This window comes from Diprion similis, chromosome 10 (assembly GCF_021155765.1).
Source record: "Diprion similis isolate iyDipSimi1 chromosome 10, iyDipSimi1.1, whole genome shotgun sequence".
NCBI classification, from domain to species: Eukaryota; Metazoa; Arthropoda; class Insecta; order Hymenoptera; family Diprionidae; genus Diprion; species Diprion similis.
Genome location: NC_060114.1, coordinates 18,189,245 through 18,217,195, shown reverse-complemented (window position 1 = coordinate 18,217,195; position 27,951 = coordinate 18,189,245). Strand labels below are relative to the sequence as shown.

Genomic DNA, 27,951 nt, shown 5'->3' with positions numbered 1-27,951 from the left:
GTTTCACTGTATTCTTCACATGCGTATAGAATTTTTCCATCGGATTTGATAAAATTTGAAATTTTCATCCGCCATTTTGAATTCTTAAAATTTCATTTCAGTTTTTTTAATCAGCGATTCCAAAAACGATAACACAACACTACCGATCTTGTTATAAAATTTGACTCTGCAAAATAATGGGTTAATGAAAGAAAATCTAGTAACATTAGGGATATAATATAATTTCCGAGGCAATTCCATTCCATGCGTCGGTCACCGTTCCGAAATGCTCTGTTTATTTTTCTTCTCTCCTCGAAAGGAAGTGAAAAAGAGAAACGCGGATCTCGACACATAATGCGGATCCCGATTCGTCTCTGGATTGCAAAGCTACCATCGACAGCAAGATCATCATCCTCCTCGCATTTCCAAGGTTCTCGTTTAAGCGTTCGGATGGTTGTTAGCTGTGTGTATTAATATCGTCGTGTACAAATTCATGCATAAATCGTGCATGGATAACTGGCTAATAAATTCAGATGGAGTAGCTATGCATACATGCATATACATGTATATTTATATATATATATATATATGCAGTTACACACAACTCTATACATGCAACACATATAGAACAGACGAGAAAGTTATTAAACTGTGGGGGCGGGGGCGAGAAGGAACGCCGCTTCTACTGCCAACTTCACGATCAAATCGTTAAACTCATCTGAAGTCGATGTGTAGAGTCCTCCTCGAAGGAAACGCAACGTGGGTTTATACGTATGTATTATACACCTATTTAACCTGCTCTCATCGTCGGAAACACACGTGTATGAATAATGCATGTGTCTCTAATAATCGATTCGACGCTTTGGGGGTGTGAAGAAAAACGAAACGGTAGAGGGAGGGGGAGAGAGAGAGAGAGAGGAATTTGAGAAATAAGATGAAGATAAGAAAGAAGAGAAACAGTTTCGCGCTGCAACTGAATTCGTGCAGAGAAAACGAAACCGGAGAAGATAACGTCTCATGAATTATTACCGACTATTTCGTCATCATCGTGTGACGTCACGCGGCGGTAGTCTAAGAGAATATAAGAAACAGAGTGAAGTTAGTAAATGTAAACGTAACGAAGTATGTATTCTTAAAAATAAAAAAATTAATGAATTTCAAGCTTGATATGAAATTATAAATTAACAATGTTACTCTGTAAGTGACAAAAAATCGTCAATAATTATCACTGAAATTTGGTAAACCATAACGAAGAAATCATACTTAAATTTGCCAAGCGAAACACTTTCGAAAATTGCACAACGATGAGTTTTTTTTTCTCCCTCATTTTTCGTTACGTTAACTTCTTAATACAGAGTCCACTTGTACAAAGGATGTGATTAAAACAAGGGAAAAATAAAAAAAAACACCGTCAATAAATACTATAAACGAAAAGACGATAGAGAGAATATAAGAATGATTAAATGCCGAGGATCTAGCCGCAAAACCAACCCGTTATTATCGCTCGTAAATGGAACGAACGAACGAACGAAGCGGACGTGTAAATATATACATATAATATATATCGCGAGTGTAGGATCAAATTTCGACTCCGTCCGTCCGAAATACGTTTTTTCTTCTATTTTAATTTTTTTGCTCGTCTCCCTTTTTTTTTTTTTTTTTTTTTTTTTGTTCAGCTGTACGAATATCGTATATCTATCCTGGCTGTTACTTACACCGAAAAAATCATGGTTGTTGTGCTGTTTTCGACAGGAGGTCGGAAAAACAAGCGTGTAATGCATCATCTAACTATTATAACGTGTATAAAACAGCGCGCGAAATTCATACGTTCGCGTTCGTTTGTATAACGAGCACTCGACAACAACCCCGATGTAACCACGAACCATCATCAGAGTGGTAAATCGTATCTGATTTGTGTATTTTTTTTTAGGCCTTGGGGGGCGGGGGGGGGGGGGGGGGGCATATATAATGTACGTGTATCGAATGCGCGTGCTACGTATCCCCAATTTATTATCCAAATGGTTGGTATATTATACATATATATATATACAACGTGTATAATAATAACTACTCCGTCAAGGGGAAATCCCCGTTTATTATTATCATCATCGGTGTATCGCACGGTGTATCGTTATTCGTATTTTTTTTTTTTTTTTTTTTCGTTACGCGCATCACAATCATCATCATCATCATCGTAATCCGCGAATATAGGGATGAAAATATTTTGTACTTTTTCTTATTATCTTAACGCCATTTGTCAACGGTATAATATACATATATATATATATATAGTATACGTGGAGAATAATTTTTAAAAACTCGACAGGACTTAATATCGTCACTGCTATTTATGGTCGGTGAAGATTACTTTCTCACACACGCACACACACACACACACGCGCGCGCGCGTAGAAAGATCGTTTTAACACTCACTCAACCACCCAAACTTTTCCCGAAAACTCAAGATAAAGGTTAGAGTCACACATTGGAATAGACCGAACATAGATTTCGAACAAACTAAATTCATTCCGACAAAACGATACGAATATGAGTAATGAGGTGTGATTCATACTAGTGACAAATCGCTATTTCAAGGAAATTTAACAATTTTTTATCACAAAAAATGTGTGATTATATTCTTATTTGGGAAATAAATTTTTCGTCACAAGTAAACGATGATGATAATAATAATAATAATAATAATAATAATAAACGCTTTAGCGGAAATATTTACACAGTATACGTGAAAATATCCAAATTCAGAAATCTGGGGATTTTATTTTTTACATTTGCGAGTGGTCGCAAGTTGGTTGAATGAAAAACGAGATGGAAGCTAGTAACCTCGCGTTATCGTAACGTAACATTGGGGACAAAAATCACTATTTTTTTAACTTTGCAACGATTTTTAAGGAACTAAGGTTTCGAAATATGACTGTATTTTGTTTGATAACGGTCTAGTGAATTTCAGACAGTTCCAAAATGGCGAAGTAACGACTTTTCCTCAGCATCATGCACGAATCGTTACGATGACGTCACCAACTTCAAACGTGTTAAACTTTTTGTAAATATAAAAATGCAGTTCAATTTTATCCTCATAATTCTATAAAAGTATATCGGGGATTCAAGTTATTTGACAAAATATTGATTTTCCGGCTGTTTCGGTATACCTTATTCGAATAAACATCGTAACTTTCGTCAATCTGCTAATTCTGGCTGTTAGCTTTATCCTCGATCGACACAAGGCATTTCCACAAATTCGCAACCCTGATCACGCGAGAGAAAACTCTAGTGAGACGATCTAGACGAAATGAAAAAGGACGATATGCGCGAAAGGAAAATTACGCTCTCCCCAGAGCATACCTGTGCGTAAAACAGCGACTCTCTTCCCCTCTCCTCTCTCCAATCCCCGGCGTCTCGAGGCTGGTATGCATGTAATGTACACACAAAACGGCCCAAAAGAGAAAAATACAACACGGGAGAAAGGCACCAAGGGGATATATAAAGTCAGGGTCCTGAAGGGTCGCCGAGGAGGACGACGACGACGGGACGCAAGAGAGAAAGGCGAAGAAGTAGAAGATAAGTGGGAGGAAGAAAAATTTCAAGATAACAAGTCGTAGGATGGTGCAGTAAGGGACGAAGAGGGGATTTATAAATCAGTCGAGTTGCTCTCTTTCCTCTCTCTCTCTCTCTCTCTCTCTCTGTCTCTCTCTCCACGCATGGAGTGTTGAACGAACGATCACAGAAGAGTGCGATCATTTTTTTTTCTCTTTTTTTTTCTCTTTTTTTTTTTTGTTTCCTTTTCTAGAAAGTATCGGCGGTGGGGGAGGTGAATTTCGAACGACGTATGTTGCCAGTTTCTCCTTCTTATTTTCGCCAGGAGAATTAATCCCGTTCAGACTTCGGTGCACGTATAATTGTTTCATTGATGCCTACTTGTATGTTGTATATATATATGTATATGCAATAGGTAGGTTCTAGTTTCGCAGACTGTTCACACAGCGGCAAGGACGCCTTGAAATAAAAGAAAAGAAAAAAACAATGACGCGATGTATAGTGATTAATCGGCGCGAGCATTCTCACAGTGTATGTACTGTAAATAGTAGGTATGCATGCATCGTTGGTTGGTTGTGCAATAGTGTGTGTAAGTACGTTCGTTCTTAACCATAAGGAACACGTGGTTCGATATCCGGTCCGTGAATTTCTGCTATTTATTACTTGGTTGCAATTCTCATTGCAGTGATTACTGCTTGTGTTTTTTCACCTTAATTTTCTTTCTTTCTTTCTTTTTATTTATTTTTTTTTATTCTGTTGAACTTTAGAAAAAGAAAAAGAAAATTAGTGGTGGTGATGATGACGATGATGATGATGATGATACTCACCGCACTGACGACCGCAATCACAACAATAAAAGCAAAGACATAGATACTAGCATTATTAATGTGGCAATATGTATAATAGGCGAAACAACGATAACAGCACCCACAGTAAGAATAATAACTAAACACACCGAAATTGAGACTTTTTCCTTTTTCCTTCCTTTCGTCGCAGTCCTATGCTGGTTCCTTTTCGTTATCTTCTTAGGTTTGTCGATTAACAACTTCGTTCGGTGAGTTTTCCACTAGAAGTTACGCCGATAGAAAACCAACATCGTTTTCACGCCACTAATTTGTTGCATCGTTATCGCGTTTAATTACTATTACTATTATTAGTCGTTTAGGAGTTCCGCTGGTTCGTGATTATTCTTGTTCCTTTTTTTTTTCTTCTTCTCTTTTTTCTTTCTAGATCCTCTCTTTGCAGATATATAAATTCCTCGTTTTTACGTTCACATTTGTTTCCCCTTTCGTGTCTATCTAGGTAACTATTACAGTATAATACTTTATACACTTCTTCATTTGTTGTTGTTGTTTTTTTTTTTTTTTTTTATCTTTTCTTTGAATTATCAATTATTTTAATTGTATAATATACTTGTGGTAAACTCCCAGAATTCTTTTTCGCAGTGTCCTATCTAACTACTACCCTTAAGTATTTAAATTGTTCGTGTTTTCTTTATTCTCCTTTTCCTTTTCTCCTCGTCACTTTCTTCTCATCTATTAAATACCTACTACTTCCTTCCTCTCGCCTCGACGCTAAGCCGGCGTTAACAGCGATACGGATTTCTCCTACGTTCTAGATCAGGCACAGAGCAATTCGTATCTCGTCTCGTACCACCTTGTACACCGTTCGCTGGCCTGCGAAATAATCTTATCGAAACCCCCGACGTTGTTCCTGCACGGATGTTGATTGTTGTCTAAACTATCGCAAGGCATGGCGGTGGTGGCCGCCCCCGATCCCCCAGGTGTACACCCACCCAAAAATTCCCTCTCCTCAATTTCTTCTTTCCTCGCTTCTTTGAGAGAATTCCTCGACGACGATGCACCTCGTCGTTTACAAACGGTATTGTGACCACAACCGCGATTAGGAGGAGGATGGATATCACGGACGAGTCAAATATTCCTCCTATCGCATGTTATCACTTCTCGTGGTTATTCGAACTGCGCGCGGTTCCAGCTTGTCTTTTATTTTCTTCCTCACTTCACTTGTTTACAAGATGGAGGAACACTAGTTGCAGATTATCTTTTGTCCTACAGGCATGCACATCTTGGCGTGTGTCTGTGCGCGTGTGTATCCTCTATGGCACAAGCGAGGACCATGAACTAAAAGAAACCTCGTGAGAAATACACTCTCTAACGGCACGGGGGGTGGTATAGGATGGTAGACACGCTAGACGAGAATGACGATCGACTCACTCACTGCTCGGTTTGCTCACTGACTCAAGGCTTCGCCGCCTCCGGTTCCTTATCCTTACTACTACGGGAGATCAGTTACTAATCCAGGTCGAGAGAGCGAGAGGTGTGCATACATGCAGGAACTGTACGAGTGAACGCACAAGTAGTGTATAATTATACGTAGAAGGCGAAACAACAAACGCGTATGCACAAAACACACACATACCACACGTAACAAACACACGTAGAATATCACACTCACAAAAGAAAACACTCGAAGCCTATATGCACTGTGCCGTCTCCTCCTCCTCGATCTTCTCTTCTCTACTTTTCTCTCTACTCAACGACGCCACGGGCGCAACACGACTCGCCGTCTTTATTCATCAACTACTGTTGGTTATATTCTCCTCATTGTCCGTACTCGTCGTTGTCAGCGGTATGCGCAGCACCACCTTTACACCCCGACAGGCTGGCTGGCTGGTTGGTTGGTTGGTTGGTTGGTTGGCTCTCCTTCTCGCGGAGGATACACGGGTTTATTTATTATTTTCACCGCACACCACCGTCGGCCAGTTTTTCGGTCGCGCCCTGCTGCTGTCTTCTCCTATTCGACATCAGGAAGGAAGCATAAGAGAAGAAGACACGCGCTGCATCAACAGCAGCAGCAGCTCGAAGAGCGGTGGTCGGCGCTACCAGATTAATAAAATGGCGACCAATGTGACAGTTGGTCGATCCTCTCGCGTAAATATATACCTATATATACACACAGGTATACGTACATACACAAAATATATAGAGACAGAGATATTAGAGATGGATGAAACCTCTTCTATAGAAGTGCGATTTGTTCACGTCGCCGCCTTGTGTCGTCGATATCCCTCCACTGTGCGTGCCCTGTTCCTTTCCTTCTTTTGTTTTATATCTTCCTTTCGCGCGGATATCATCCGCTCACGTTCATCTGTCTTACACTTATCCACCAGGAATTTGTCACCTCCAATTTTATATCCTTTTTTACTTCCGACTAACCTCGCGTTCCTCTAGATACGATTCTTTATGTTACGTTCTACTGTCCAGGTTACCTTTCGCCCGGATTTTCTCTCGCTACTAATTTTTCGGTACCGACGCGGACGGACGCACTTGCGCGACTCGCTTCGCTCCCCAGTCCCCTACAGCTACTGCCGCTACTCCCACCTACGCGTACTATCCGTCTGAGAAAACTCCGTCCGCTCGCCCGACGACCCGGCCGCTCTTACTACCTGAAACAAGAAAACCGGTCTCACCCCATCACGCGGGGGATGTTTCGGGGTTCGGCTCCGTCGGTAACTACTAACCGTTTCAATAACGTTAGCGCGGCGACCCGGAAATTGCTACTATCCGTTTCGTGCAATATGCTCGATGCCCGGTACGTACCAGGTGTCCTCGAGCAGCAGCTCATTACTTCGCAGAAGAAAAAATTTAAAAATTTGACTCTCACGCTGGACGATGATTTTTTTTTATCTTATTACCGAGCGATCCTGCTTGCCCGTTAAGTTAACCAATCCAAATTTATCTCCGCAAAGGTCCTCGCAAGCCCCTTCGGAAAAGAGACTCTTATCGTTGCAGACAGATGCTTGAATTCCATGAATTGTTTCCAATTTTCAAGGTGATAAGAGAGTCCTGATGAACTGAAATTAAAATTCGTATTTTGTTTCACGTACTGCATGTTCTCCAGCCATAAAACTTGATCGGTCTGCAGTATCACTTCGGAGTTTAGTCAGAGGTGGGAGATCGCATTTACTTTGAGAATTTAGAGTCACCCGGTATATTAGCAATTGCACCGTGGAGTAGGATTACTCAGAGGGCGCCAGTGGTCGAATACTTTGCGTAGATACTATCCATCTCGTTAACGTCACCCTGATTGACCCGGAAGTCTGTACTAGTCGTATTGATAACAGTGGTCCTTGGCGTTGTTCGCGGTCCTTTGCCACAGTACCTTGTAAGAGATTTCGTTGCTCCGTCGATAACAAAGTACCGCCACTTTCGAAGTTTTTGAAGCAACAAAGAATACCTTCAAAATACTCTAGGCTAAAAAAATTTCATTGAGAAACTATGTTTATTAAAACCTATGACAAAATGCATCCTGATCACAGTGGTAGAAATTTAACCGCGGTACTTTATTCGTATTTTCTTAAAAATACTCGAAACATTTTTAGCTGTAACTCTGTAGTGATCACATCCATGAACAAGTACTGGGCGTTTTCTGGATCAGCTTCTACATTTGTCACTGTAGTTTCTTTGTAGAGCCAAGCAGATGCTCTGCTTCCAGATTCCACTCTAACGCGGACTACGGAACGTCCTGTTGCCCCTAGTATAGTCTTATCGAGTTCGTCCCGTAAACCGTCTATACCTGAGGATTCCAAAGGCGATGTTCAATACAACTCTGTTTGTGCAACTCTGCTTTCTGAAACTTTGTAAACAACTTACCTATGAGCTTGGTTGCCGATACACCAAGCATATTCAGTCGAGGCGCGTCTTCTGATACCCGGTCAATTTTATTTGCAACATTTATTACCACCTGATCTTTAATCAAGCCTTTTAACGTTGCTTCCATGTGCTCCATCTGGGCCTGCCTATCCGGATGACTTGCATCATGCACATTCAAGATAATGTCCTGGTAACAAAACATCCATCATCTGTTAAAAGAGCATGACTGACTGAAGACAAAAGAACAAAATGAGAGTAATCAAAAGCCAATTACAGCGTTCATGGCGTCTTCTAAAGTTGCTACAAAAGGCTCAATAAGAGTGGCAGGCACATCTTGAATAAAGCCAATAGTATCAACGAACAATACTTTCAGTCTTGAGGGTAGAATGCCTTGATGAATGGTGACATCAAGAGTAGCAAATAGGTAATTCCTAGGGTGCAGACTTAAGTCTCCAGTGAGAGCTTTGATCAAAGAAGTTTTCCCTGCGTTTGTGTAGCCGACAACAGCGATAGTGGGAACTCTATTTTGCAGTCGTTTACTCCTTAGTAAATGCCTCTGTGCCTTAAGTTTCAGAAGGGCATTTTTCAGCTTAGTTTCACGGGCCTGAAGAAGCTTTCGATGTGATTCAAACGTGCCCACTTGTTCTTCCCGGGTTTCCTTCATGACATTCAACTTCATCCACATGTAGGGAATCTCTGCTATCGCAACCTGCAGTTTTGCCTCTTGACTTTTGGCATGAGCCCTGAATATCTGTACAACGATCGAATATCGATCGTAAACTGGAACGCCGAGGATATTTCTCAGCTCTTGTATTTGCACTTGCTGGAGCAAATTTGTACTGATGAATACTGCGGTAATTTCCGAGTTACTTCTCACTTTAGTCTTCAAAGTCTGAAGGTTTCCCTTCCCAAGTAGTTCCTTTTTCTTCAAGTGCATCAGCGAAACGCACATTTTATCAACTACTCTCCAGTTTTGCAGTGTTTTAAGAAGCGTCACAGCCTCTTCAAGCTGCAACTCTGGCGTCGTATTTCTCCGTTTTTCTGATCCCCATTTTATGTACGGCTGCAAGACGAGTGCTCCATGTCCACCAGGACATATTCCCAGAAATCGTGAGGACAGCTCATCGTATTCCTCATCTTCCAATTCGTCTTTTTCTATTTCTGTCAACTCATGAGCATGACGATTGATCACCGTGAACGGTGCACCAAAAGTCTTTCCCTTAGTGGGTAGAGAGTGCTTAACAAATCCCGACGCGAGTCGCGTCAACTTTCTGAGGCTAAACATATCTGCTCACAACCTTGCTTCGAGGAACAAATTAATCTTTGCCATTTTTAGTCCAAGATTTTCTGCAAAGAGTTACACGCTTTGAGGCAACGTAGTAGGAGGCTACAGATGCGACTAAAGTAGAAGCAAGGATGGTTCTTTTTTTGGAAGAGAACACGGTGTTCTTCTTCAAAAGTCGCTGTCCGAAAAAAGTCCCGGAAAATACTGAAAGTCAAGAGATTAGTAAACAGTATCACATATGAATGTATATGTGTAACATTGCCAATTGGGGGTCTTGTGTTCTCACCTATAGTGAATGTCGATAAACCAGCAAAAAAAGCCCTCGTCATGCACTCCGCATAGGATCCATATGCCGGATATTCCACCAAACCAATAGCTACGGAATTACCGTCGGCGTTCATATCCTGTGCATAGTATATTATCTAGACTTTTAACTCATTGCATTTGTGTACACAGTGAAATCATAGGTTAGGATGAACTCTAGAAAGGCTTACGTAACACGTGTGAAGAATACCAGCAGAGATTAGGGAGTAAGGGGAAAGATTTGGTCGGAAAAATAAAAAATCACTGTTATTGCAAGTGCTTGTGATCGATGTTAAGTCAGTAAACATCCGAGTGTAGTATTGGCAGTGTTAAAAGCGTCGAATTCCGTCATCAGTTGCCGGTATGTATCGATATTCTGGAGGGGGAGGGCGACGGAGTTGAACAACAATTCCAATAGCGAGAACAGGGTGCAACAGAGTCCCAAGGCCATAGGAAATGTTGATAAACACGTGTGCATTTTTTCAGGGTTTGAGTAAGAAAACACGACGTATAAAAAAAAAATAAGAAAAATCTTAAACCAACCCTCATGCACTTGAAGCTCATGCGGCTGTCGGTATTACAGAGTCCAAACATGCAGTGATATCGGCGAGTCACGGTACATGGTCCCTAGTAAACAAACATACCGATGTCAGTACACAAAAGATTTTTGGAACTGACTGATGTGTCTGGATAGTATGTATATGTCGGTAAGCGAAAGCAGTAGGTAATGCAGAGCACATTTACCATGACAAAGTACCACTGTAGTAGCCGAAACTGAACAAATCATATATATTAACAAATAAGATGTTTGCTCAGATAAATAATCAACCCAATTTTTAAGCTTAAAATTTATAGCAAAACATTATCTATCGTCTACTCACAACAAGTACAAAATACATACATAAATGTCTATCAAAGGGTTAACCATTTCCAACCAATCGCATCGAAAAAGAATCCGATATATTTCAATCAGTCCTTGTTGGTGGAGTCTGAGACTCCGTAATGCGGTAAATCTTCAATCTGGACAAACATAGTGATATATAAACGCACTATTCGTAAAATTATATTATTTATTTCAATCCTATGTTTGTACAACATAAGGTCTGCGATTTTTGTGTCTTACTTTCATTTATTTGTACGCATATAGTCTACGCGCATATGTATTTTATTCAACCGGAACTTTGTCAGAGAATTCAAATTTATTATACGTTATGTCTGATGCAAACTTCAAACTGCGCCGTTACTACGCGGCTTCTCCGATTTTCTCGTCATCAGCACTGTGAGGCGTCATTAGAAGATGAGCAACGGGTAGAGAATCACACGCTTTGGCAGTTCGGAATTCAGTTCGTCAGATTTAAGCTGTTTAACGTGATTTGAAGTGCTTACCTGAAAACTTATATTCGGCAATTACCAGAAGAATCGTGGATGTGTGGCTCGAAATAAAAACGGAGTTATTTTGGTGAGTTTCTTGTCTCGTTTTGAACAACTTTAGCTTCATTGTCAGAAAATGTCGATGGTAGGAAATGTACAAAACACATAAAAATGTCGCGAGCGTTATCCATCGATGAGAATCATTTCAATGCCACATTATCCTAACTCTACTTTCAACGGTTAATCTACTTTAATCTGAAACTGCCAATCTTGAAATAAACGATTTCTTCCATTTCGAACTTTACTTAAGTTCTGCTCAGCTTCCCAATTTTGTACTTCAGCCCATCTCCGACGACTACAATCACCTCTGGAAGTTCCTGCTTGTTGGCAAGACCCGTATTATTAAAGAGTAGAGGCTGAAGTGGAGAGAGGCGACATGTCAGCTGTCGTCTCGATAGTGACGTCACGTTGCAGAAAGAGTCACCGATTTGGACAGTTACGTCCGACTCTTGACACGCACGGTTCAAGTGCTCACCGTTTATAACGAGGTATTCGCATTTTTCGTACTTCACTTCCTCCTCGAAAACTTCGTACACCGGATTGGGGAAAAGCACGAAGTTTTCATGTCTGTAAATAATAAATATACTGGTTAGAAACAAAGGGTAAGATAAGTTACCGGGATGTGATAACAGCGCATGTAAACGAAATGTATCACAAACCCATGAGCGGAAAGCTTCTGTACGCCCGTGCCATTGTTCATGAGGAATCCGTAGTCGAGCATCAGTGGATGTTCAGCGTCCAGGTGAGTGTCTTCGGATATATCGACGACGGGTGAATTGCAAATCATGTTTGTATGGTTGACCGCAATGCACTCAGAAACGAACATTTTGTCGTGGTAGTAGACGTACATCTGAGGATTTTTTACATATCCAAGATTCATCCCGATTACCGATATCTTTATACCACCGGCGGGAATTCCCTTCGGTATTTTGATCAGGCCCGCAACGCCGCTGTCGGCGGATTCTATCATGGGATCGTCGACGTATTCGAAAACGCCGTTGTACTGTCTAACTCCGCTGTCAAACTGCATCCTTAGCACACCACTGCGGGTGGTGTTGCTAGCGCTAGCGCTAGCGCTGGTCACGCAGAGGGTCTCGTTAGCCTTGGCGCTTATTATGGAGCACGGTAGCTTGTCTATGAAAGCGAGTATCCTGCTTCCGGCGTTCATGTAACGTCCTGTTATCCTGATGACGGTCCCACCACTCCGAGGGCCATACTTAGGCGATATGGACTCGATAACAGGGTCGACGAATTCGAAGTTAACGGCCGAGTAGCCGCGAAAATCCTCTATCTTGACTATCACGGGTCCCTTTCGCTCCTGAGGAGTACCAGGCCCGTCGACTCTGCATACGATCTGTTTTGTCCTGACGTAGAGTTCAGGGTAAGGCTCACACGGAAGTCCGGCAATCTTTACTCCAGCGTATATATCGGCAAATGTTTTCCCCAAGTTTATTCCTCGTATCGTTACATTCGTACCTCCTTCCCATGGCCCAAGCTGCGGCTCGAACGATAGAATCTCTGGGTTTGGGCAGGTTTCATTTCTGTTTAACCAAACGCCGGAACCTCGATCGTTGCACTGCTCTTTCACCTCGCACTTATCAGAGCTTTGACACCACCCGCATCCGTACTTTTCGGGGAGAGTCAGACACATGCCACAGTTGTCAGCCATATCCTTGCAACGGTATATGACAACATGAATGTTGCTGGGATTATCCAGAGGCTTCGAACCCCCCCATATTACCGCGAAAGGTACCGTGATATTCGGCGCACTTGACGTGTACGAGAATTTTGTCCAGTCGCAGTATATCGTGTCTGCTAAGAGTTGTGCGATAACGCTCGTTACACGTCCTTCGATGTTGAACTCACAGACGAACCTCGTTTGCACGATGAATTGCTGTTGAAGAGATAAGCAGAAGAATACTTGAATTACATATTATAACATACAAAAGCGTCTATTTTGAACACGGTCGAAAATTTTTAGGCTTATGATCAAATTCTGCGCTTACCCCAATGATATGCACTTTGACATGGATACCTTTCGTTATTCCAGACGGGATGAGTATTTCTTTAGAATCCGTGGGGTTAATAGCAGGACAAAAACCTGGTCCACTTCGATAACTCGGGCCGATTCTCTGAAAATTAGTAATACACAACGGATCAATATAACGCAGGTTAAACGAAGGGGAAACAATCTGGTTAAAACTGTTCCTCGGCAAAAAGCTTTACTCACGCTGACTCCGGTGACCAAAATGTCATTGCGACAATTCTCGGCAGTGTCGTGAGTGCATCTGTGACCATCGATGCACCAGTCGCAGGGGAAGCTCGATGAAACGCACTGGGTACAAGAGCTGTACGTGTTGCAGTCAAAGAAGGTAAAATTTGTGGCAACGAGGTCGGGTCCGCTGGTCCTTCGGACGGACAATCTAGCCGTAAAGTGGTGCTCGGCTTGAGGTATCAACGGCAGCAGATCGGTCCTTGGAGTAGTGCAATTAACGCCGTGCGATTTTCGGGTAGCATTTGTTATGAGGGTTTTGTCGAGGGCCGAGAACGCGCAGAGAAACTGTCCCGGGAGTGTCGGAAGGTTCTCTATCACCAGATCCAGGGTCCTGGCAGTCGTTCTTTGCAACTGATTCGGAGTGACGCTTGCTATGGTCGTGCACCTACCGCTCTTGTACGAAATCCAGTACAAGGGGTCGGTGGCTGCATCCTGACAGTCGCTTCTCAGGTTGCACTTGTTCTCCAGCGAGCACCAGCCGCAGTAAGGATCCTTGGCCTCCAAGCAGTCCCAGCACGTCTTGTACACCGAACATTCCTGAACTTTGACTTTGGACACCTTGCGCTGCGTCATCACGTAGAGATGCATAAGCTGCGAGTCAAAATGTAGGTCCGAATTCACAGGAGATTTCGGATCCACCTCAAGGTCACCATACTTCTGAGCCGAGGTCGCACTCTCAACGACGACCTAAAACCAAAATACAAGGAATTAATGACAGTACTGACTGAATTTTTAAAAATTGATGTCAACTCGTCTTTCGTGTCTTTTTGATTCAGGTACGACGTCTCGGAGAAAGGATGAAAGGAAGGAAGTAATGAGAAGTGTAGCGGAGAAGCGGAATTGGAAGCAGTATCGATCACAGACCGAGATTTACAATTAACCCAGACTTACGCGTGTTTCATATTGATTGACAACTCCGGAGCAAAGTAGGTTTTCGGAGGTGGGTTGGTGGGCAGAATAAGGGCACCGAAGAAGGGTGTATAAAAAGTTTTATTGCTCTAGACACACGGTAAGTGCTTGACCGCATTGGTCAGAACCACCCACGAATGTCCTACTCTTGCAGACGTGGCGTGTACCTTCTTGCAATATGGGTATACAGTATATATAGTATGAACGTACACGCCTACACTCAACTTATTTTCAAAGTGTACCTATCTAAATGGAGAAAGAAATGAACTATACCACTGCTATAAATTAGCCGACTGGTAGAGAGAAAGAGTACCTACGTTACATGTATATTGCAATGCAACGCTGTCCACTATTATCTCCATTAAACAGGTGATACACACCTTCTGTCCATCAACTACTGCCGTCTCCATGTTGTGTGTATATATATATATATATATATATATATATATATATATATATATGTATATTATACATGTATATGTTATACCATGGTGAATGATGATGAATTCATTCAATATGAAAAAAGAGAAATGAAATGTTAAGGAAAAGAGGAAGGGGGGAAACGAAACTGGAAAAGAACTAAAGACAACTCACTTTCTTGAGATGGCCATCGCTCGTGCCGACAAAGACGACGGTGTAATCACCAGTCGATGTTGCTGCAACGGCAGTTAGATGCTCATCGAAAGTCAGGACCGGCAAAGCAGCGATAGGATCCTGGCCTCCGAGAGGCGTGTTGGAATCAAGACCGCAAAAATCTTCGGGCATAGTCTGCACCTTCTGTAACATAAAAAATGCGAGAACGACATTTAATTTTCATTCACTGACCATAACGTGCTCTGCAGTATGAAAAATAACTCTACAATGAAACCGTTGAAACCGGAATAGAAAACTTATACAGTTTTGAATTTGATTAATTGGATCGTTACCAAAAATCCCGGTACGTACGACACACATTGTTATGTATTATAGGTATGCAATGCGATCAATTACCCCGCAGATAACAATCAGAAGCTTCGGACCAGTTTTCAATCAAGTTTGTAGCCAGGCACTACATACCTATATGATCAATAGTATAATATGCATATCGTTTGCCGAGAATTAGAGGATCGGTACCGGTTGTCCACACTCCAATCCAAGAAACAGTGTCAATACAAAATTGTTTAGAAACAGACTTAGAACAATTACTGAGTTGTGATCTGATGAATGATTTTTGTCAAAAAAGTATCCTCTTTATGTAGGAAAAAATTAATTGAAACCTGTGAATTTTTTAACAAAATGGTTCAGTTATTTGTGTAATCTGAAAAGAGTTACGCTTGGTATAAAGCATCGTGTACCAATACCAAGATTGCATAGTTTATCCAAATTCAATTAATAATAATAATATCTCGTTTCGTTTGTGAATGAATCCTCCACGAAATCATGCACCTGATATTATGAATGTTTGTAGTAAGCGTATATTAAAATGACGCACCAGCATCAAACTTTTGCATAAATTATTGTTTATCTCATTGGAGAGCTCAGGAAAAATTGATACATCAAACGATCAGGTCATCGATTTTTACCAATTTTTGATTGTACATCAGAACATGGTGAGACAATGAAACAAAATACGTGTGTCGAAATTTGGAAACCCGATTCTGCGGCAAAAAAAACGTCACCAACTTAAAATAAACGAACAAAGCAAAGACTCACCGTAGGAACGCACTGATGACTTGGCGATATAAAGTCCAATCCCCGCTGCCCCTGCCCGGCGAAGCAGTGTTGAATATTCGACATGAACTTTCTCCTGATGGCTTTTAGGGAGTAGACGCAGAGCGCGGACTTGGACGACGGCCTGTTGGTGGTGGCGTTGCTCTCGGAGAAAACGGCGAAGAGTACGTCGTCCTGGGCGGTGATGCCGAGGTGTCCGGCAAGGTCGGACCCAGCCTTGCCGGCGTAAGCCGCCTGGACGAGGTTGTACTTCCTCAGCTCGTTCGTGCAGTCGATCGGTATCTCGGTGTACGAGTAGTAGTTCTGATCGTCGTGACAGACGCGCACCAGCTTGGAAATGAACTCGCTTCCAGTGGCGGTGCTCTTCGGCTGAGTGGTGAGGAAGTAGCTGAAACCCTCGCTGCTGAAACCGTGTACGTAGTTTATGGGGAACCGTTCTCTGGCCAAAGAGTTGACGAACATTCTCGTCCCGGTCGTCACCGCCGTCTCGGCGATCACGAGCATCCGCTCTTTATCCAGTGATCTCGAGCTAACCGCTGGGACTTCGGACCTGTAAGGCGAATTCGCGGTGTAGGTCACGCCGACGTACATGACCTGGGAGACCGGCGGGTTCGGAGGACCCGGTGCGATGAAGGCTACCGTCGATGCGGTCGCGTTGTTGGCGACGACGGCCTCCCGCACCTCCTGAGCAACGTCCGATATGTTGTGGAGATTCCGGACCGTGCACATCCCCTGGAACAGACTGCCGCACGATATCAGTCTCGTGGTCGTGTAGTCGATGACCAGAGCCTTGTTCACGTTGTCGGTCAACTTCTTGACCACGCCGGCCGGACAGTCGATCATCGAACAGTCGTTCGAGTCGTTCTTCGGTCCCGTAACCTCCTTCACCACCAGGTCCAGGTCCGGCGACAGCTGGTACAGACGGTTCACACCACCCACGAACACTCGCCCCGTGTTCTTGTCCACCACCAGGTGGTTCAGACGCTCGACTTCAGGGTCGGCGAACGTGTGCACTATGTCCGCGGGCGTGCTCCTCGACGCCCTCGTCGACGCCGAGAGTACCAGCAGGGCGAGTAACGCCCTCACTCCTCGTGGTAACATTCTCGCACACTGAGGGTAGTCTTGTGCAGTGACGTCCCAGAGACGCCACCACTAACTTTTATGCAAGACGCCCAACTCGCGCAGGGATCTCTCGCTCCTTCTTCTTGTCACTTTCGCCTCGCGCTTAAGACTTTTCCTTGTTTTTCTTCGCCTCTTCGGGTCTTCACGCTTCTTGTTTACCGTTGATTCACGATTTTTAGGTCTTGACGCGGTTTTTATCGCACCGATGATGACGACGTTGGTTTCTGGAATCATAAAAATAAAAAGGACCGTTATGCTTGTAAATCATATTTCTCGTGCGGTATTCTGATTTTAAACAGTTCTGTAGAAAATAGTTGGACGTAAGCGAAACATGTTATTATAGGTGCAGAAATATTATACTCGGCATCGGATTCATTCTACGAATTATGGATACTTGAGGGAGGAAAACGGCGTTCCTTGTATCACGCCAATGATGACCGACTACCTGCACGTATACTTTCAACAACTACGAGGACAGAATCTTTCTGTGAAGCAATCCATCTTTCAAGAATAACAGGATGTGATTTATAATTCCGTAGAAGTAAAAAAAATTTCATCCATAAGATAAATAAAAGATTACGAGGGTGCTGCGTACAAGTTAATACACGTTCGCAATCGACTTATTATATCGCGAAGACGGGAAATAATAATAACGTACGTAACATCGTGGATTCGATCAATCATGAAAGTTGTAGAATGAAAAAGTATTCGGCAGACTCTCGACGCGTATTCACGTATATTAGAAAACGTGGGGACCTTGATCCCTTCCTCTTATTGTAAAACAGCTCTCAAGATTGGTGTGACAGCAGTTTGGCACACCATACACACGTAAACATATATATACACAATCGGTTTTTTTCCTACTTCCATGAACCATGCAATGCGATATCAATTTATGTGATTAAAGTTTGAATTATTATCATTGTCTTACATACGAAGTACCAATTTGATATAATAAGTGAAAGATAAATGAATATTTGCTCCTGAAATTTAAGAAGATTTTGAATGAAACTATACAATATCAAAAAAATTTCCCATCATTACGAGTAAATGCAATAAACAAACCTTGTTATAGGCCCAATTAATTACTGCGATTAGCGTACATAACGACAAGTTTGAACTTAGAACATAAGTATACGAACCAAAGAACTCCACCACTGTGCCATCAGAACTGTACTGCGAGCCAACTCATAGTGAACACGAATCCATTGCTACATTCTCTTATACTGACATATACACACTATGCGTGGTCAAATACTGTCTCGCATATGACTGTGAGGTTAAGGTTCAAACTGTAATTTTTTTATTATCTCCCCGGAATGAAAAGATATATCCTCGTAATATCATTAGACATATTTATATAATGTCTCTGTTTAATGTCTAGTGTATCATTTTTTACAAATTAACAAACAAAATATGTGCTCATGCAAAGCACACATTTCTACAAAGTATTATTATTATTATCGCTATAAAAAAATAGTACTCACAACAACGGTTTTTCTTACAGAGATTCTGCTTGATACTAATCGTTACCCGAAATTTTGAAGTTTCGTAAACAAAGATTCCAATATAACATACGTATATTGTGTTCTACGCTTATTTAATTACTTTGTTTGTTGTGTATTGATTATTATTATTATTATTATTATTAATGTAAACTAGAATTGTCAAATCATTGTATTCTACACGACAATCATGTATTTTTACGTACATTATTGCTGTTGAGAGAGAAATTATTATAGACAAAACAGTCAAAAATTTTCCATTTTTCACGAGAGAGTGAGACGAGAAAACAATATATATGCGCATTATAGGTATATTGAGATGTTTGACTGCAATCGATTTTTTTTAATAATTACGATGTATAAAAAATGAAGTAACCAGCTAATCCATCCTGTATCATCGACCAGGAGATGATGTAGGTATTTACTCCGCGTGGAGTTGATGCCCCGAAGATATAATGATATTCAAGTCGCAAGTCAGCTCGGCGCTTCTAATTATAAGAACGGTTATTGCGCTGTTGTGCGGACGGTACCTTTATAATTCATTTAGCGCTGGAAAATATTACAGAAAAAAATTAAAAATTGTAATGGTGATTTAAAAAAAGTGTAAAGCAATTGTCAAAAACGCAAAGTAAAAATACAGAAGGAAACCAAAGAAATCTAAAGAAGATTATTGTGTTTTCTGCATATATTTATCGTTATAATTTGCGTAATTTCAACCAAGACAAAAAGCTATAACTATTGTATAGATAAGTATATATTAGAGTGTCCGTTATTTTGTTCGTGTTCGAATTTTCGCGACTGCACCCCAAAAATATATTCATATTATAGAAAAAAAAATTCGGATAATATTGACACGTGTTGGGGGGCAATTGAAATTTTAAATGTAAGATATAAGGAAATTTTCAATCTTTCTTAATTATTTTCTATTCGTAAACTAATATGGTCTAAGAAATCAATTTTATGCTTGAAAACAATGTTTTGACATTTTTTTTACAGTATCACTTCATTGAAGGATTAATTACTACGTCACCATGGTCGTAGCCTTAACCTCAATATCGCATCGGCTTATTATTATAAACGACGGGCGCCGGTAACAACATACTTAGAAAGGTCAAAAAATCGAAGGGCCAAAACATCGAACTTTTTAAAAAGCGAAAACTTAATAAAGAATTTAAAAGTTCTTAAAGTCGAAGTATGAAGAAGTAAAAGATTAGAAAGGTCAGAATATAGAATGCCAGACTGTAGAATCGACAAAATGCCTCTCGATAATGTAGAATCGTATACAGATTCTCGATTTTGCTCTTCAATGTTTTGACATTTCTATACTTTCTCTTTCTGTATTTCGACTTACTATGTTTTCAATTTTCCGTACTTGAACTTTCCACATTTTTAACTTCTACGAATAAAATCGTCGCGTCTATGAAAATTCGATATTTTGGTTCTTCTATGAATCAGCAATTCCGGTTTTTTACCCCACCCTACCAAACCCAGCGTTTTCCGTTGCGCAAATCCAGTTTCTGCTGTGCTATGGACATGCATTAGCAGCTGATAAATAATGTTTTGCAGTTATTTAATTGCGAACATACTGAGTTTCTTAATTATTTATTCATGATGCAGCAATATCAATTGTAAACTTCAGTGATTTGTTTTACCTCGACCACCACAGTGACACTTCACTTTGGTAAGCTTGGCAGCTTGCTCTCTATTACCCAATGCTTTCGTGACGCTGCGCACGACAAAGCCTCGGTCGGTAACCGATCCGCACTTACCGTCTGAGATATGCAGGAAACTAGTTTTAAGAACCCATTTCATCCCAGACGACGCTATCAAATGAGTCTCCAAGTCACCTCTTTTATGTTTCTCTAGCTACAGTACTAAATCATGTGAAAATACCTGCTGTGTGCTTGTCGTTTATCCACTACTTTAGCATCGAAAATTAGTTCTAAAAATCTATTTCATGCCAGAGGGCGATTTATTCAGTTGACATACGAAGACTCGTCGATTTGTCCAGAAGGTCCAGAAGCATTCCAATGTGTAGCTTTTCACTGATAGCTACGTGCCTTCTACGTGTAATGTATGTGAACATACAATATTCGTATCTCTTTCTTGCCAACGTGATTAAAACAAGACGAAATGCATGCAACCTGTCAGTGTACACAATGTTGAATCGAAGAACGCAACTGACCTGTCAGAACTCGAGTTGCTATTAGTCGAAACCTTGTTTTGACAAGTAAATAGGACGAATGAAAACGTTTCAAGTTCATGTAAATATGATCTGGAAGCATGGACCTTTGATCATAAAAATCGTGGACCTCCGTCTAATTTATGTAAAATAATTCAAGGAGTTTATTTTTATTTTTTTATTATTATTATTTTTTTTTCTTAATTAAGTTTTTATTTCTCTCTGTATATGATGTAACTATCGATCAATATGATGTAACCCGATCGTAGGAGGAGGAATAAAATATTTGTAAAGTAAACAATAGTGTAGTGAAAAAAATTACGTACATACATATTGTGCTAAACGTATGAAAGAAGATAAAATAAAATTTTTAAAATGGAGCCAGGAACATTGACTAAGGTTCTGCAAGACTTTTTAACGACGGTTGACGGGGAACTCAGTTTGTTGAAGGGAGATTATCTATTGGTAAGACGGATTAGTCGACTAAAGTTAAGATAGCGATGTAGAAAACCTGACGTTTCTTACCCGCACATTTTTTTTTTTTTTTTTTTTTTTTTTTTTTGTATCGCACAGGTTCTTTCAGTCGTTGATAAGATTTGGTGCTACGGTCAGTCGCACAACAACACTGGGAAATTCCCAACAAATTATTTGCACAAAGTTGACATACCGGATATCAAGGATAACGAAAATTTGTACATATCCATCGCTGCCTTCCGAGGAGAACAGCCTGGCGATCTTTCGTTTTCAAAAGGTAATAATAGTCATTATCGCTACAGTTGATTTAATTAAAATAATGGTTTACGATGAATCCTGATCCATATTTATGCATCATCTCTTTAACAGGGGAAATAATTGTTGGGGTGAACGAAGCGGAACAAGGCTGGATATCCGGATACACCGATTCACACAGTGGAATTTTTCCTGCCACTCATACTTGGAAATTGGATACCGCTCTGATTAAGGTACCAAATTCATACATGCGGATATAATGTGTAGCCTCGGTGAGTTGCAAAAATAAATTCACAGAGGATCTCATTTGTACGAAGTTAACACTACAGCTCGTTGTTGTCAGACTTTGATTCCAATTTACAATCAAGAAGGTAATTTATCTCCTTTTTGATTTATACATGGTTCGAAATCTATAGTTGTTACTGTTTTCTTACTTGTGTAATAATCTGTGTAGATAATTTTATCCTTTTTTTTTTACTTTAATACACAAACAAGAACTCCGTTGTATTACATTATTTCTGTTATTTTATTATCATCTGGAATCAGTTGTACAGGTTTTTTTTAATTCATATTCATTCAGTTCGTATGTATCATGCAAAAATGTTGCTACACTCATGTAAAATCTATAGTTTTTTTAACTTCAGATTCCAGTGTATTGAGGAAACTCCACTTGAAAAATCTCACCAACTTTGATGGTCAGCTTGACCAAAGACTGACTGACACATTGAGATTAAGATTCCGAACTTTTATCATTTTCAAGTGGACGATTCTAGTCGATAAATAGATGGATAGATAGATAGATAGATTGTAGATAGTAGATAGATGAACATTAGCCGTAGTAATAGATATTCAAAGAAGCCACATAAAGACAGTCAAAGCAGTTCACTGACTGTATGCTTGAGGGAACTCTACACGACTGTTACAATTTCTCCGTGTTAAAAGAATATTCTTAACTTTACGTCACGACAGAATTCAGTGCGTTGTTATCTGTCCATGAGAGATTTTTTTTATTGCATTTACTTAGAGTGGATAACGATCATTGGCGGAGAATATCTAATGCTGTGAATTTTTTCTCGAGATATCTTATCGAGTAATTGAGGATACGACAAGATGTGTAGTTGAGAGATATCACCAAAGGAAGAACATTGAAGTACTCTACAATCGTTTTGATAGTTAAGTGTCAAGATCAACATTTCAAATTTCAGAAAGGAGTGAGAAGACAAATATCACGACGAAAGGCTAAAGTAACGGCAAATCTAGAAGCTCAGCTAGACGAAGAGTTGGATCTAACTAAAGGCACTATAGTAACAGTAACGGAAATCTTGGAGGACGGATGGTGTCGCGGTGAAACCGAAGATGGTAGGACCGGTATTTTTCCTCAAGGATTTGTCGAGTTTCTAGAAGGTCTGAGCGACGAGTCGATCGATGATCAGGAATCGATGACAGCCGCAAGACTCGATCCTCTCCTTCAAAAAAAATTTGGCAAAGACTCAGCCATGCACTACGACGAAGAACCTGCGCCTTGCTATTACGAGCTATTTCCGGAGTTCGCCGCTGAGGATAAAAACAGCGATGACAAGGTGAAAGGGAAAATTGATGACTATGACGTTCCTGTCGACAACAATCTCAATCCTTTCGGCGTTGATCCGTATGCGATAACGCTATATCCATTTAACGCTCAGTTTCCCAACGAACTGAGCTTCACAGCCGGAGAAGTTGTGCGCTTAATAAAGCATAAGGATTCAGAATGGGCAGAGGGATCGATAGACAATGTGAAAGGCATCTTCCCTGTCTCCTACGTTAACATAATCGTGGACTGTCCGAACAGTGTAGAACCATCGCCATCGAAATCTGCGGAAGATGAAGAAGCAGCAGTGGAGTTGGAGGCGGCTTCTAAAGCAGGAGATTCGCTGGTACCCGGAGTCGTTGTTAAAGTAGAATACAAATTCGAGGCCCAGATGGACGGCGATTTGAGTGTTAACGAAGGTGATTTTGTTACGGTCGTAGAAATGGCAAACTGTGATTGGGTCAGCGTTAAAAATGAGGATGGAGTTGTAGGTCTTTGCCCGAGGAGCTATTTGAACGCCAATTTCGACTCTCAAAGTGAGCAAGAAAACTCTGCGGACGAGTTTGTTGTGCTGAGAAATGAGGAGGCGGTAGAAGAATTGAAATTTGAAGATCGTTTCGATAGCAAGAGGCTCTCCTTTCCTCACAGACCTGCACCACCGGCTCCAGCGCCGGGCCGAGTCCCACTACAGCGACAAACTATGACTGTCGAAACTCAAGAGGAAACTGTCGAGGACGTAGAGGAGTCGGAAGCTGAGAGCAGAATTAAAGCCAAACAGAAGAGAGCCGATCATCGACAAAATGTTATAACCGAGCTGGTGATAACGGAGAAGGAGTATGTTAGAGATTTGAAGTTGACTTACGAAACGTTTAATCTGTATAATCCAAGCATACTCGAATCCCGGGGTATAGATGTTACCACTTTGTTCGGAAACATGCTGGATGTGATTAAAATCGCCGAGGATCTATTGGACAAGATGCTGTCGGCTATGAAAGGCTGCGACGAGGAATACCAGACCATTGGACCCTGCTTTTCAAAAATGTCTGATAAACTGCAGGTCGTCTACGTCAAATACTGCAGCAATCACGAGGCTGCGTTGGCTCTATTGAAAAAAGTATGTTTACAACTTGATTTTTACTTCTAAGTGTAGATTCGTGCTTGACGAATAAAAGGATGGAATTAATTAACGTTTTCAAAACTCTTCAAATCTAAGATAAGTGATGAATTTCACGTGGGCGTAATTCAAATTCTCTTTCAATACAGTACGAGAACAACTCTGAAATTATGGTGATGTTTGAAAAGGGTATCGAAACATTGCGCCATCAGATAGCCTGCTTCGACATGAGTTCAATTCTGATAAAACCTGTACAAAGAATATTAAAATATCCGTTGATGTTGTACGAACTTGTGAAGGTAAGAAGCTGGTAGTAATATTTGCTTATACATTTCAGTCACAATACCATTAGAGAAGAAATCTAATAGTACATTTCGTAACCAGTAGGAATAAGGCTTTTGGACGAGACGCGAAATTTACGACACGAGTCAAAAAGCCTTATCCATACGAGTCTCGGCCTGTACTTTTTATTAGAGTGCTAAGAAGTAATTTTTTTCCAAAACGTATGGCGAAAAAGATGAATCAAACCTTACAGAACGTAGAGGATTTGCTTTAAGTTGGAAATTAAATGATGACTATCGATAATTAAATTATAATTTAATAAATTCAATTCAATCCTGTAGTTGTTTTCAATAAATACTAACTTTATCAGTGCACAGAAGACGATCATCCTGATAAACCGGAAATAGAAGAAGCTTGGCGAGCCATGACAAACGTTGCGAGCTACATAAACGAGTATAAACGTCGCAAAGACTTGGTGACAAAGTATTTCGAGGGTGAGAATACGTTGATGCGTAAAATGGCTAAATTGAACATGCACTCCGTGGCGAAGAAGTCGACCAGACTCAGTGCAAAGCTTTCTGCATCGTTGGGCTTGACGAACATAGCACTTGATACTGACTTTGATGAGTACGAAAGACAGTTTAAATCCCTTGAAAAATCAACCTGGCAATTGGCCAGGGATGTTGAGCAGTGCATTGTTTACTTAGGCGAAGAAGCAGTCAGCGGTCAATTGATATCGGATTTGATAAATCAGTATTACCAAGGAACGTCTAACAATGAGGTCAGGAAATTTAACGAAACTCGCTCTATTATATGGTCGACCTATTTACAAGAGCTGAAATCTTGCCTGGAAAGAAGAGTCTCGACTCCTCTCAACCACTTGATCAACTTACTCCAAGGCCCAGCGTTACTTATTGAAAAAAGATACGACAAACTTCTGGATTATGATGTCGCAGTTTCCAAGAACGAAAAGAATAGAGATAACAAGATTGTAATTATTCCCTGATATATTTTCTCACAATCAGTAACAAATTGATAATAACATTTCTGTACAGACTTATTGCAGTTTCAGGACGAACTACTTCGCGCAAAAAGCAACTACGAGGCACTCAACGAACAATTGCTAGAGGAACTTCCGACCTTGATCAAGGTATCAACTAAAATACTGGTCAGTTGTTTCGGTGCCTTTACCAACTCCAGAAAACTCCTTAGTGGACAAGTTACCAAACGATATTTAGCGTTATCAGAGGTGAGTTAAAATGTTTAGAAATGTGAAAACTTCCCTGAGTTTGATGAATATTTTTTTCTTTAATTTTTTAAATTACAGACGGCAACTCAAATAACGGCTCAGGATATTCTCGAGTCATTTTTAGTCAGTCACAATTTACTCTGGAATCAAATAACTCGGTTCGGTTTTGCCGGCTCAAATCCCCGGATAGAGGAGAGCCAGGTGGCATGGAACGAACAAAGCGAGAGGCAAAGAAATCTCTTACGAAGCAAATATCCTACGGACAGACTGTACGTAGTCAAAGAAAACGTGGTAAGCACGTCTTCCTTGGACATGGGAGCGAAACGAGGCACCATAGTGGCTGTAATTAAGAACCAGGATCCAATGGGAGATTCGACAAGATGGTTTGTCGACAACGGAGCACTCAAAGGTTTTCTACCGAGCCAAAACTTAGAGGTGCTGCACCGCATGTCATGCGTCAACAGTATGAATGGAAATAGAGCATCAATGAGTCCAGACACAATAGCGGACTCCATATCCTTGGACTCGTCGGAAGTCATTCGCACAGAGTCACCGGACCTCATCTGCATGGACTCGCCAGAGAAAGAAAGTAAAACTTCTTCGATAGCGGAAATACAGTCGCAATTTTATCAAAACCTGGATGACGCTGTTGACGATTCTCAAAACGATACTACAACTGGCAGTACCAGTGTCCCGCAACATTACCAAAACCTAAATGACGTTGTACGTATACCGTTGTGTCAGACAGAGCTGAATTATGTATTGGGAATGAATGTGAGGCTGTGGCTAATTAATATGGCGCCGAAAATTGGGATGGTTTTGAATTAATTATGTAAAGAGAAGAGTACAGAGAATATTGTGGAAGCTGTGAGACTTTTTCTTTATTCCATACATATTTTTGCCACCAGATGTCACAGCGCCAGATTTTCATTACCAATATTGGGTGTCTATACTTGAGAGAGTAATTCCAAGTTTCTTTATCATTTTGCAGTTTTATTACGCGCTCTACAATTTTGACGGCGCAATGCAGGGCACTTTACCTATAAAAAAGGGCCAGGCGTTAAGACTCTTGCGGCCTTGTGATGAAAAGAAAAACGATGAGTGGTGGTTGGTTCAAGATCGCTCTGGAGCTTCTGGTTATGTTCCTAAGAATTATCTCGGCCCCCCTGAGGCATTGGCATGATTGATAATGCTCGTGGGAAAAACGAGGTAATAAATAGAAAAAATTTCACTGCTATGAGAAGAAACAACAATTTATTTACACACATTTATATATTATAAATAATATATGTTTACAAGCACGCCGATTATCGTTGCCTCATAAAAAACAGCAATAAAAGACTGCGACTATTGCAGTTTTCTTTAAATGTGCTTAAGAAATTTTATATCTACAAATGAACCTGTTATGTTTGTATAATAGTTTACCTATAGTTTTTCACTTTCATGATCTTTATATCGGCTTCTCAATGCCTAGTCAAATACTACCGTATAGTACATTAATAGTTGGTTAAGTTATCACTTTTGCAGATGTTTGAAGAATTTAACATTACGCTAATTGAGTTTCAAATTTTTACCTGATGTTGGCATTGTGAACTTTATACTTATGTAGGGATTTACCTCACTATCAATCATATTCTATGAAAGATTTTTCTTTTTCCTGCCAATCTGGAGTTACTTAATGAACTCAGTGATTAAGATTGTACAATAATACGTAGAACAATACGTACAGGGTTCTAATGATATGATCGATGATCCTTTGAACTGAAAGCTATTTGTATTACATAATGCCTAACACTTTTATCGGATGCAAAGTTGTTGCTCTACGGTTCAATAAGTATTATATGAGAAAGATTAATCAGTATATTGTTTTTTTGTTTCATACTTTTATCGAAAGACAATTGATGGCCTTTGGAAAGAGAAAAGAGAATATTATTTTCATTGAAAGAAACCACAAATCTTGTCTTAAGCGTGGTAAAAAAAAGATTAAAATAACGAAAGATATTATATTGGTAGAAATGATAATGCTATCTTATGTTTTATTTGAAGAAACTTAATTTGTAAGCAACATTATCTTTATCTTTGAA

At 40.5% G+C, this 27,951-nt stretch overlaps 5 protein-coding genes across 7 annotated transcripts in view; 1 reads left to right on the top strand and 4 right to left on the bottom strand.

Annotated features, from left to right (window-relative positions):
• The window catches only part of LOC124410761 (plexin-A4), a 68,280-nt gene extending 61,340 nt beyond the window's left edge, over window positions 1-6,940 (bottom strand). For 2 of the 3 annotated variants that reach the window (XM_046889365.1, XM_046889367.1), the window contains exon 1: window positions 4,487-6,940. The gene's annotated coding sequence lies outside the window, so the exon portion shown is untranslated. The remainder of the gene's footprint in view (window positions 1-4,486) is intronic. The other variant, XM_046889366.1, reaches the window with a different exon arrangement.
• Window positions 6,941-7,892: 952 nt separating this feature from the next.
• LOC124410770 (putative GTP-binding protein 6) lies at window positions 7,893-9,489 on the bottom strand. Its single transcript, XM_046889379.1, has 3 exons — window positions 8,479-9,489; window positions 8,205-8,391; window positions 7,893-8,127 (listed from the first exon to the last, which is right to left on the bottom strand). Exons 1-3 carry the CDS (start codon window positions 9,487-9,489, stop codon window positions 7,895-7,897), a joined length of 1,431 nt encoding a protein of 476 aa, XP_046745335.1. The 3' UTR covers window positions 7,893-7,894.
• A 31-nt stretch (window positions 9,490-9,520) lies between these two features.
• LOC124410773 lies at window positions 9,521-10,169 on the bottom strand. Its single transcript, XM_046889382.1, has 2 exons — window positions 9,776-10,169; window positions 9,521-9,693 (listed from the first exon to the last, which is right to left on the bottom strand). Exons 1-2 carry the CDS (start codon window positions 9,888-9,890, stop codon window positions 9,521-9,523), a joined length of 288 nt encoding a protein of 95 aa, XP_046745338.1. The 5' UTR covers window positions 9,891-10,169.
• A 733-nt stretch (window positions 10,170-10,902) lies between these two features.
• On the bottom strand, window positions 10,903-18,427 carry LOC124410763 (plexin-A2-like). The gene is made up of 7 exons (XM_046889368.1): window positions 18,382-18,427; window positions 16,100-17,463; window positions 15,002-15,184; window positions 13,454-14,185; window positions 13,230-13,355; window positions 11,883-13,117; window positions 10,903-11,790 (listed from the first exon to the last, which is right to left on the bottom strand). The coding sequence occupies exons 2-7, from the start codon at window positions 17,216-17,218 to the stop codon at window positions 11,469-11,471; spliced, it is 3,717 nt and encodes a 1,238-aa protein (XP_046745324.1). The 5' UTR covers window positions 17,219-17,463; window positions 18,382-18,427; the 3' UTR covers window positions 10,903-11,468.
• Window positions 18,428-21,235: 2,808 nt separating this feature from the next.
• LOC124410764 (dynamin-binding protein-like) lies at window positions 21,236-27,065 on the top strand. The gene is made up of 9 exons (XM_046889369.1): window positions 21,236-21,391; window positions 21,500-21,677; window positions 21,770-21,888; window positions 22,861-24,336; window positions 24,486-24,635; window positions 24,989-25,609; window positions 25,685-25,867; window positions 25,946-26,590; window positions 26,859-27,065. Exons 1-9 carry the CDS (start codon window positions 21,302-21,304, stop codon window positions 27,048-27,050), a joined length of 3,654 nt encoding a protein of 1,217 aa, XP_046745325.1. The 5' UTR covers window positions 21,236-21,301; the 3' UTR covers window positions 27,051-27,065.
• Window positions 27,066-27,951: the final 886 nt, after the last annotated feature.

Bases quoted from the DNA above. Each gene is read 5' to 3' on its own strand.
- LOC124410770 (XM_046889379.1), bottom strand. From the start codon at position 9,489: ATGTTTAGCCTCAGAAAGTTGACGCGACTCGCGTCGGGATTTGTTAAG. The intron at 8,392-8,478 runs GTAATTGGCTTT...TTTTGTTACCAG, and splicing joins TAGAAGACGCCATGAACGCT to GACATTATCTTGAATGTGCA. The intron at 8,128-8,204 runs GTAAGTTGTTTA...TGGAATCCTCAG, and splicing joins ATCGGCAACCAAGCTCATAG to GTATAGACGGTTTACGGGAC.
- LOC124410773 (XM_046889382.1), bottom strand. From the start codon at position 9,890: ATGAACGCCGACGGTAATTCCGTAGCTATTGGTTTGGTGGAATATCCG. The intron at 9,694-9,775 runs GTGAGAACACAA...CTTGACTTTCAG, and splicing joins TTTATCGACATTCACTATAG to TATTTTCCGGGACTTTTTTC.
- LOC124410763 (XM_046889368.1), bottom strand. From the start codon at position 17,218: ATGTTACCACGAGGAGTGAGGGCGTTACTCGCCCTGCTGGTACTCTCG. The intron at 15,185-16,099 runs GTGAGTCTTTGC...TTTATGTTACAG, and splicing joins GTCATCAGTGCGTTCCTACG to AAGGTGCAGACTATGCCCGA. The intron at 13,356-13,453 runs GTGAGTAAAGCT...ACTAATTTTCAG, and splicing joins TTTTGGTCACCGGAGTCAGC to AGAATCGGCCCGAGTTATCG.
- LOC124410764 (XM_046889369.1), top strand. From the start codon at position 21,302: ATGGAGCCAGGAACATTGACTAAGGTTCTGCAAGACTTTTTAACGACG. The intron at 21,678-21,769 runs GTAATAATAGTC...TCTCTTTAACAG, and splicing joins CGATCTTTCGTTTTCAAAAG to GGGAAATAATTGTTGGGGTG. The intron at 25,610-25,684 runs GTAATTATTCCC...GACTTATTGCAG, and splicing joins AGAATAGAGATAACAAGATT to TTTCAGGACGAACTACTTCG.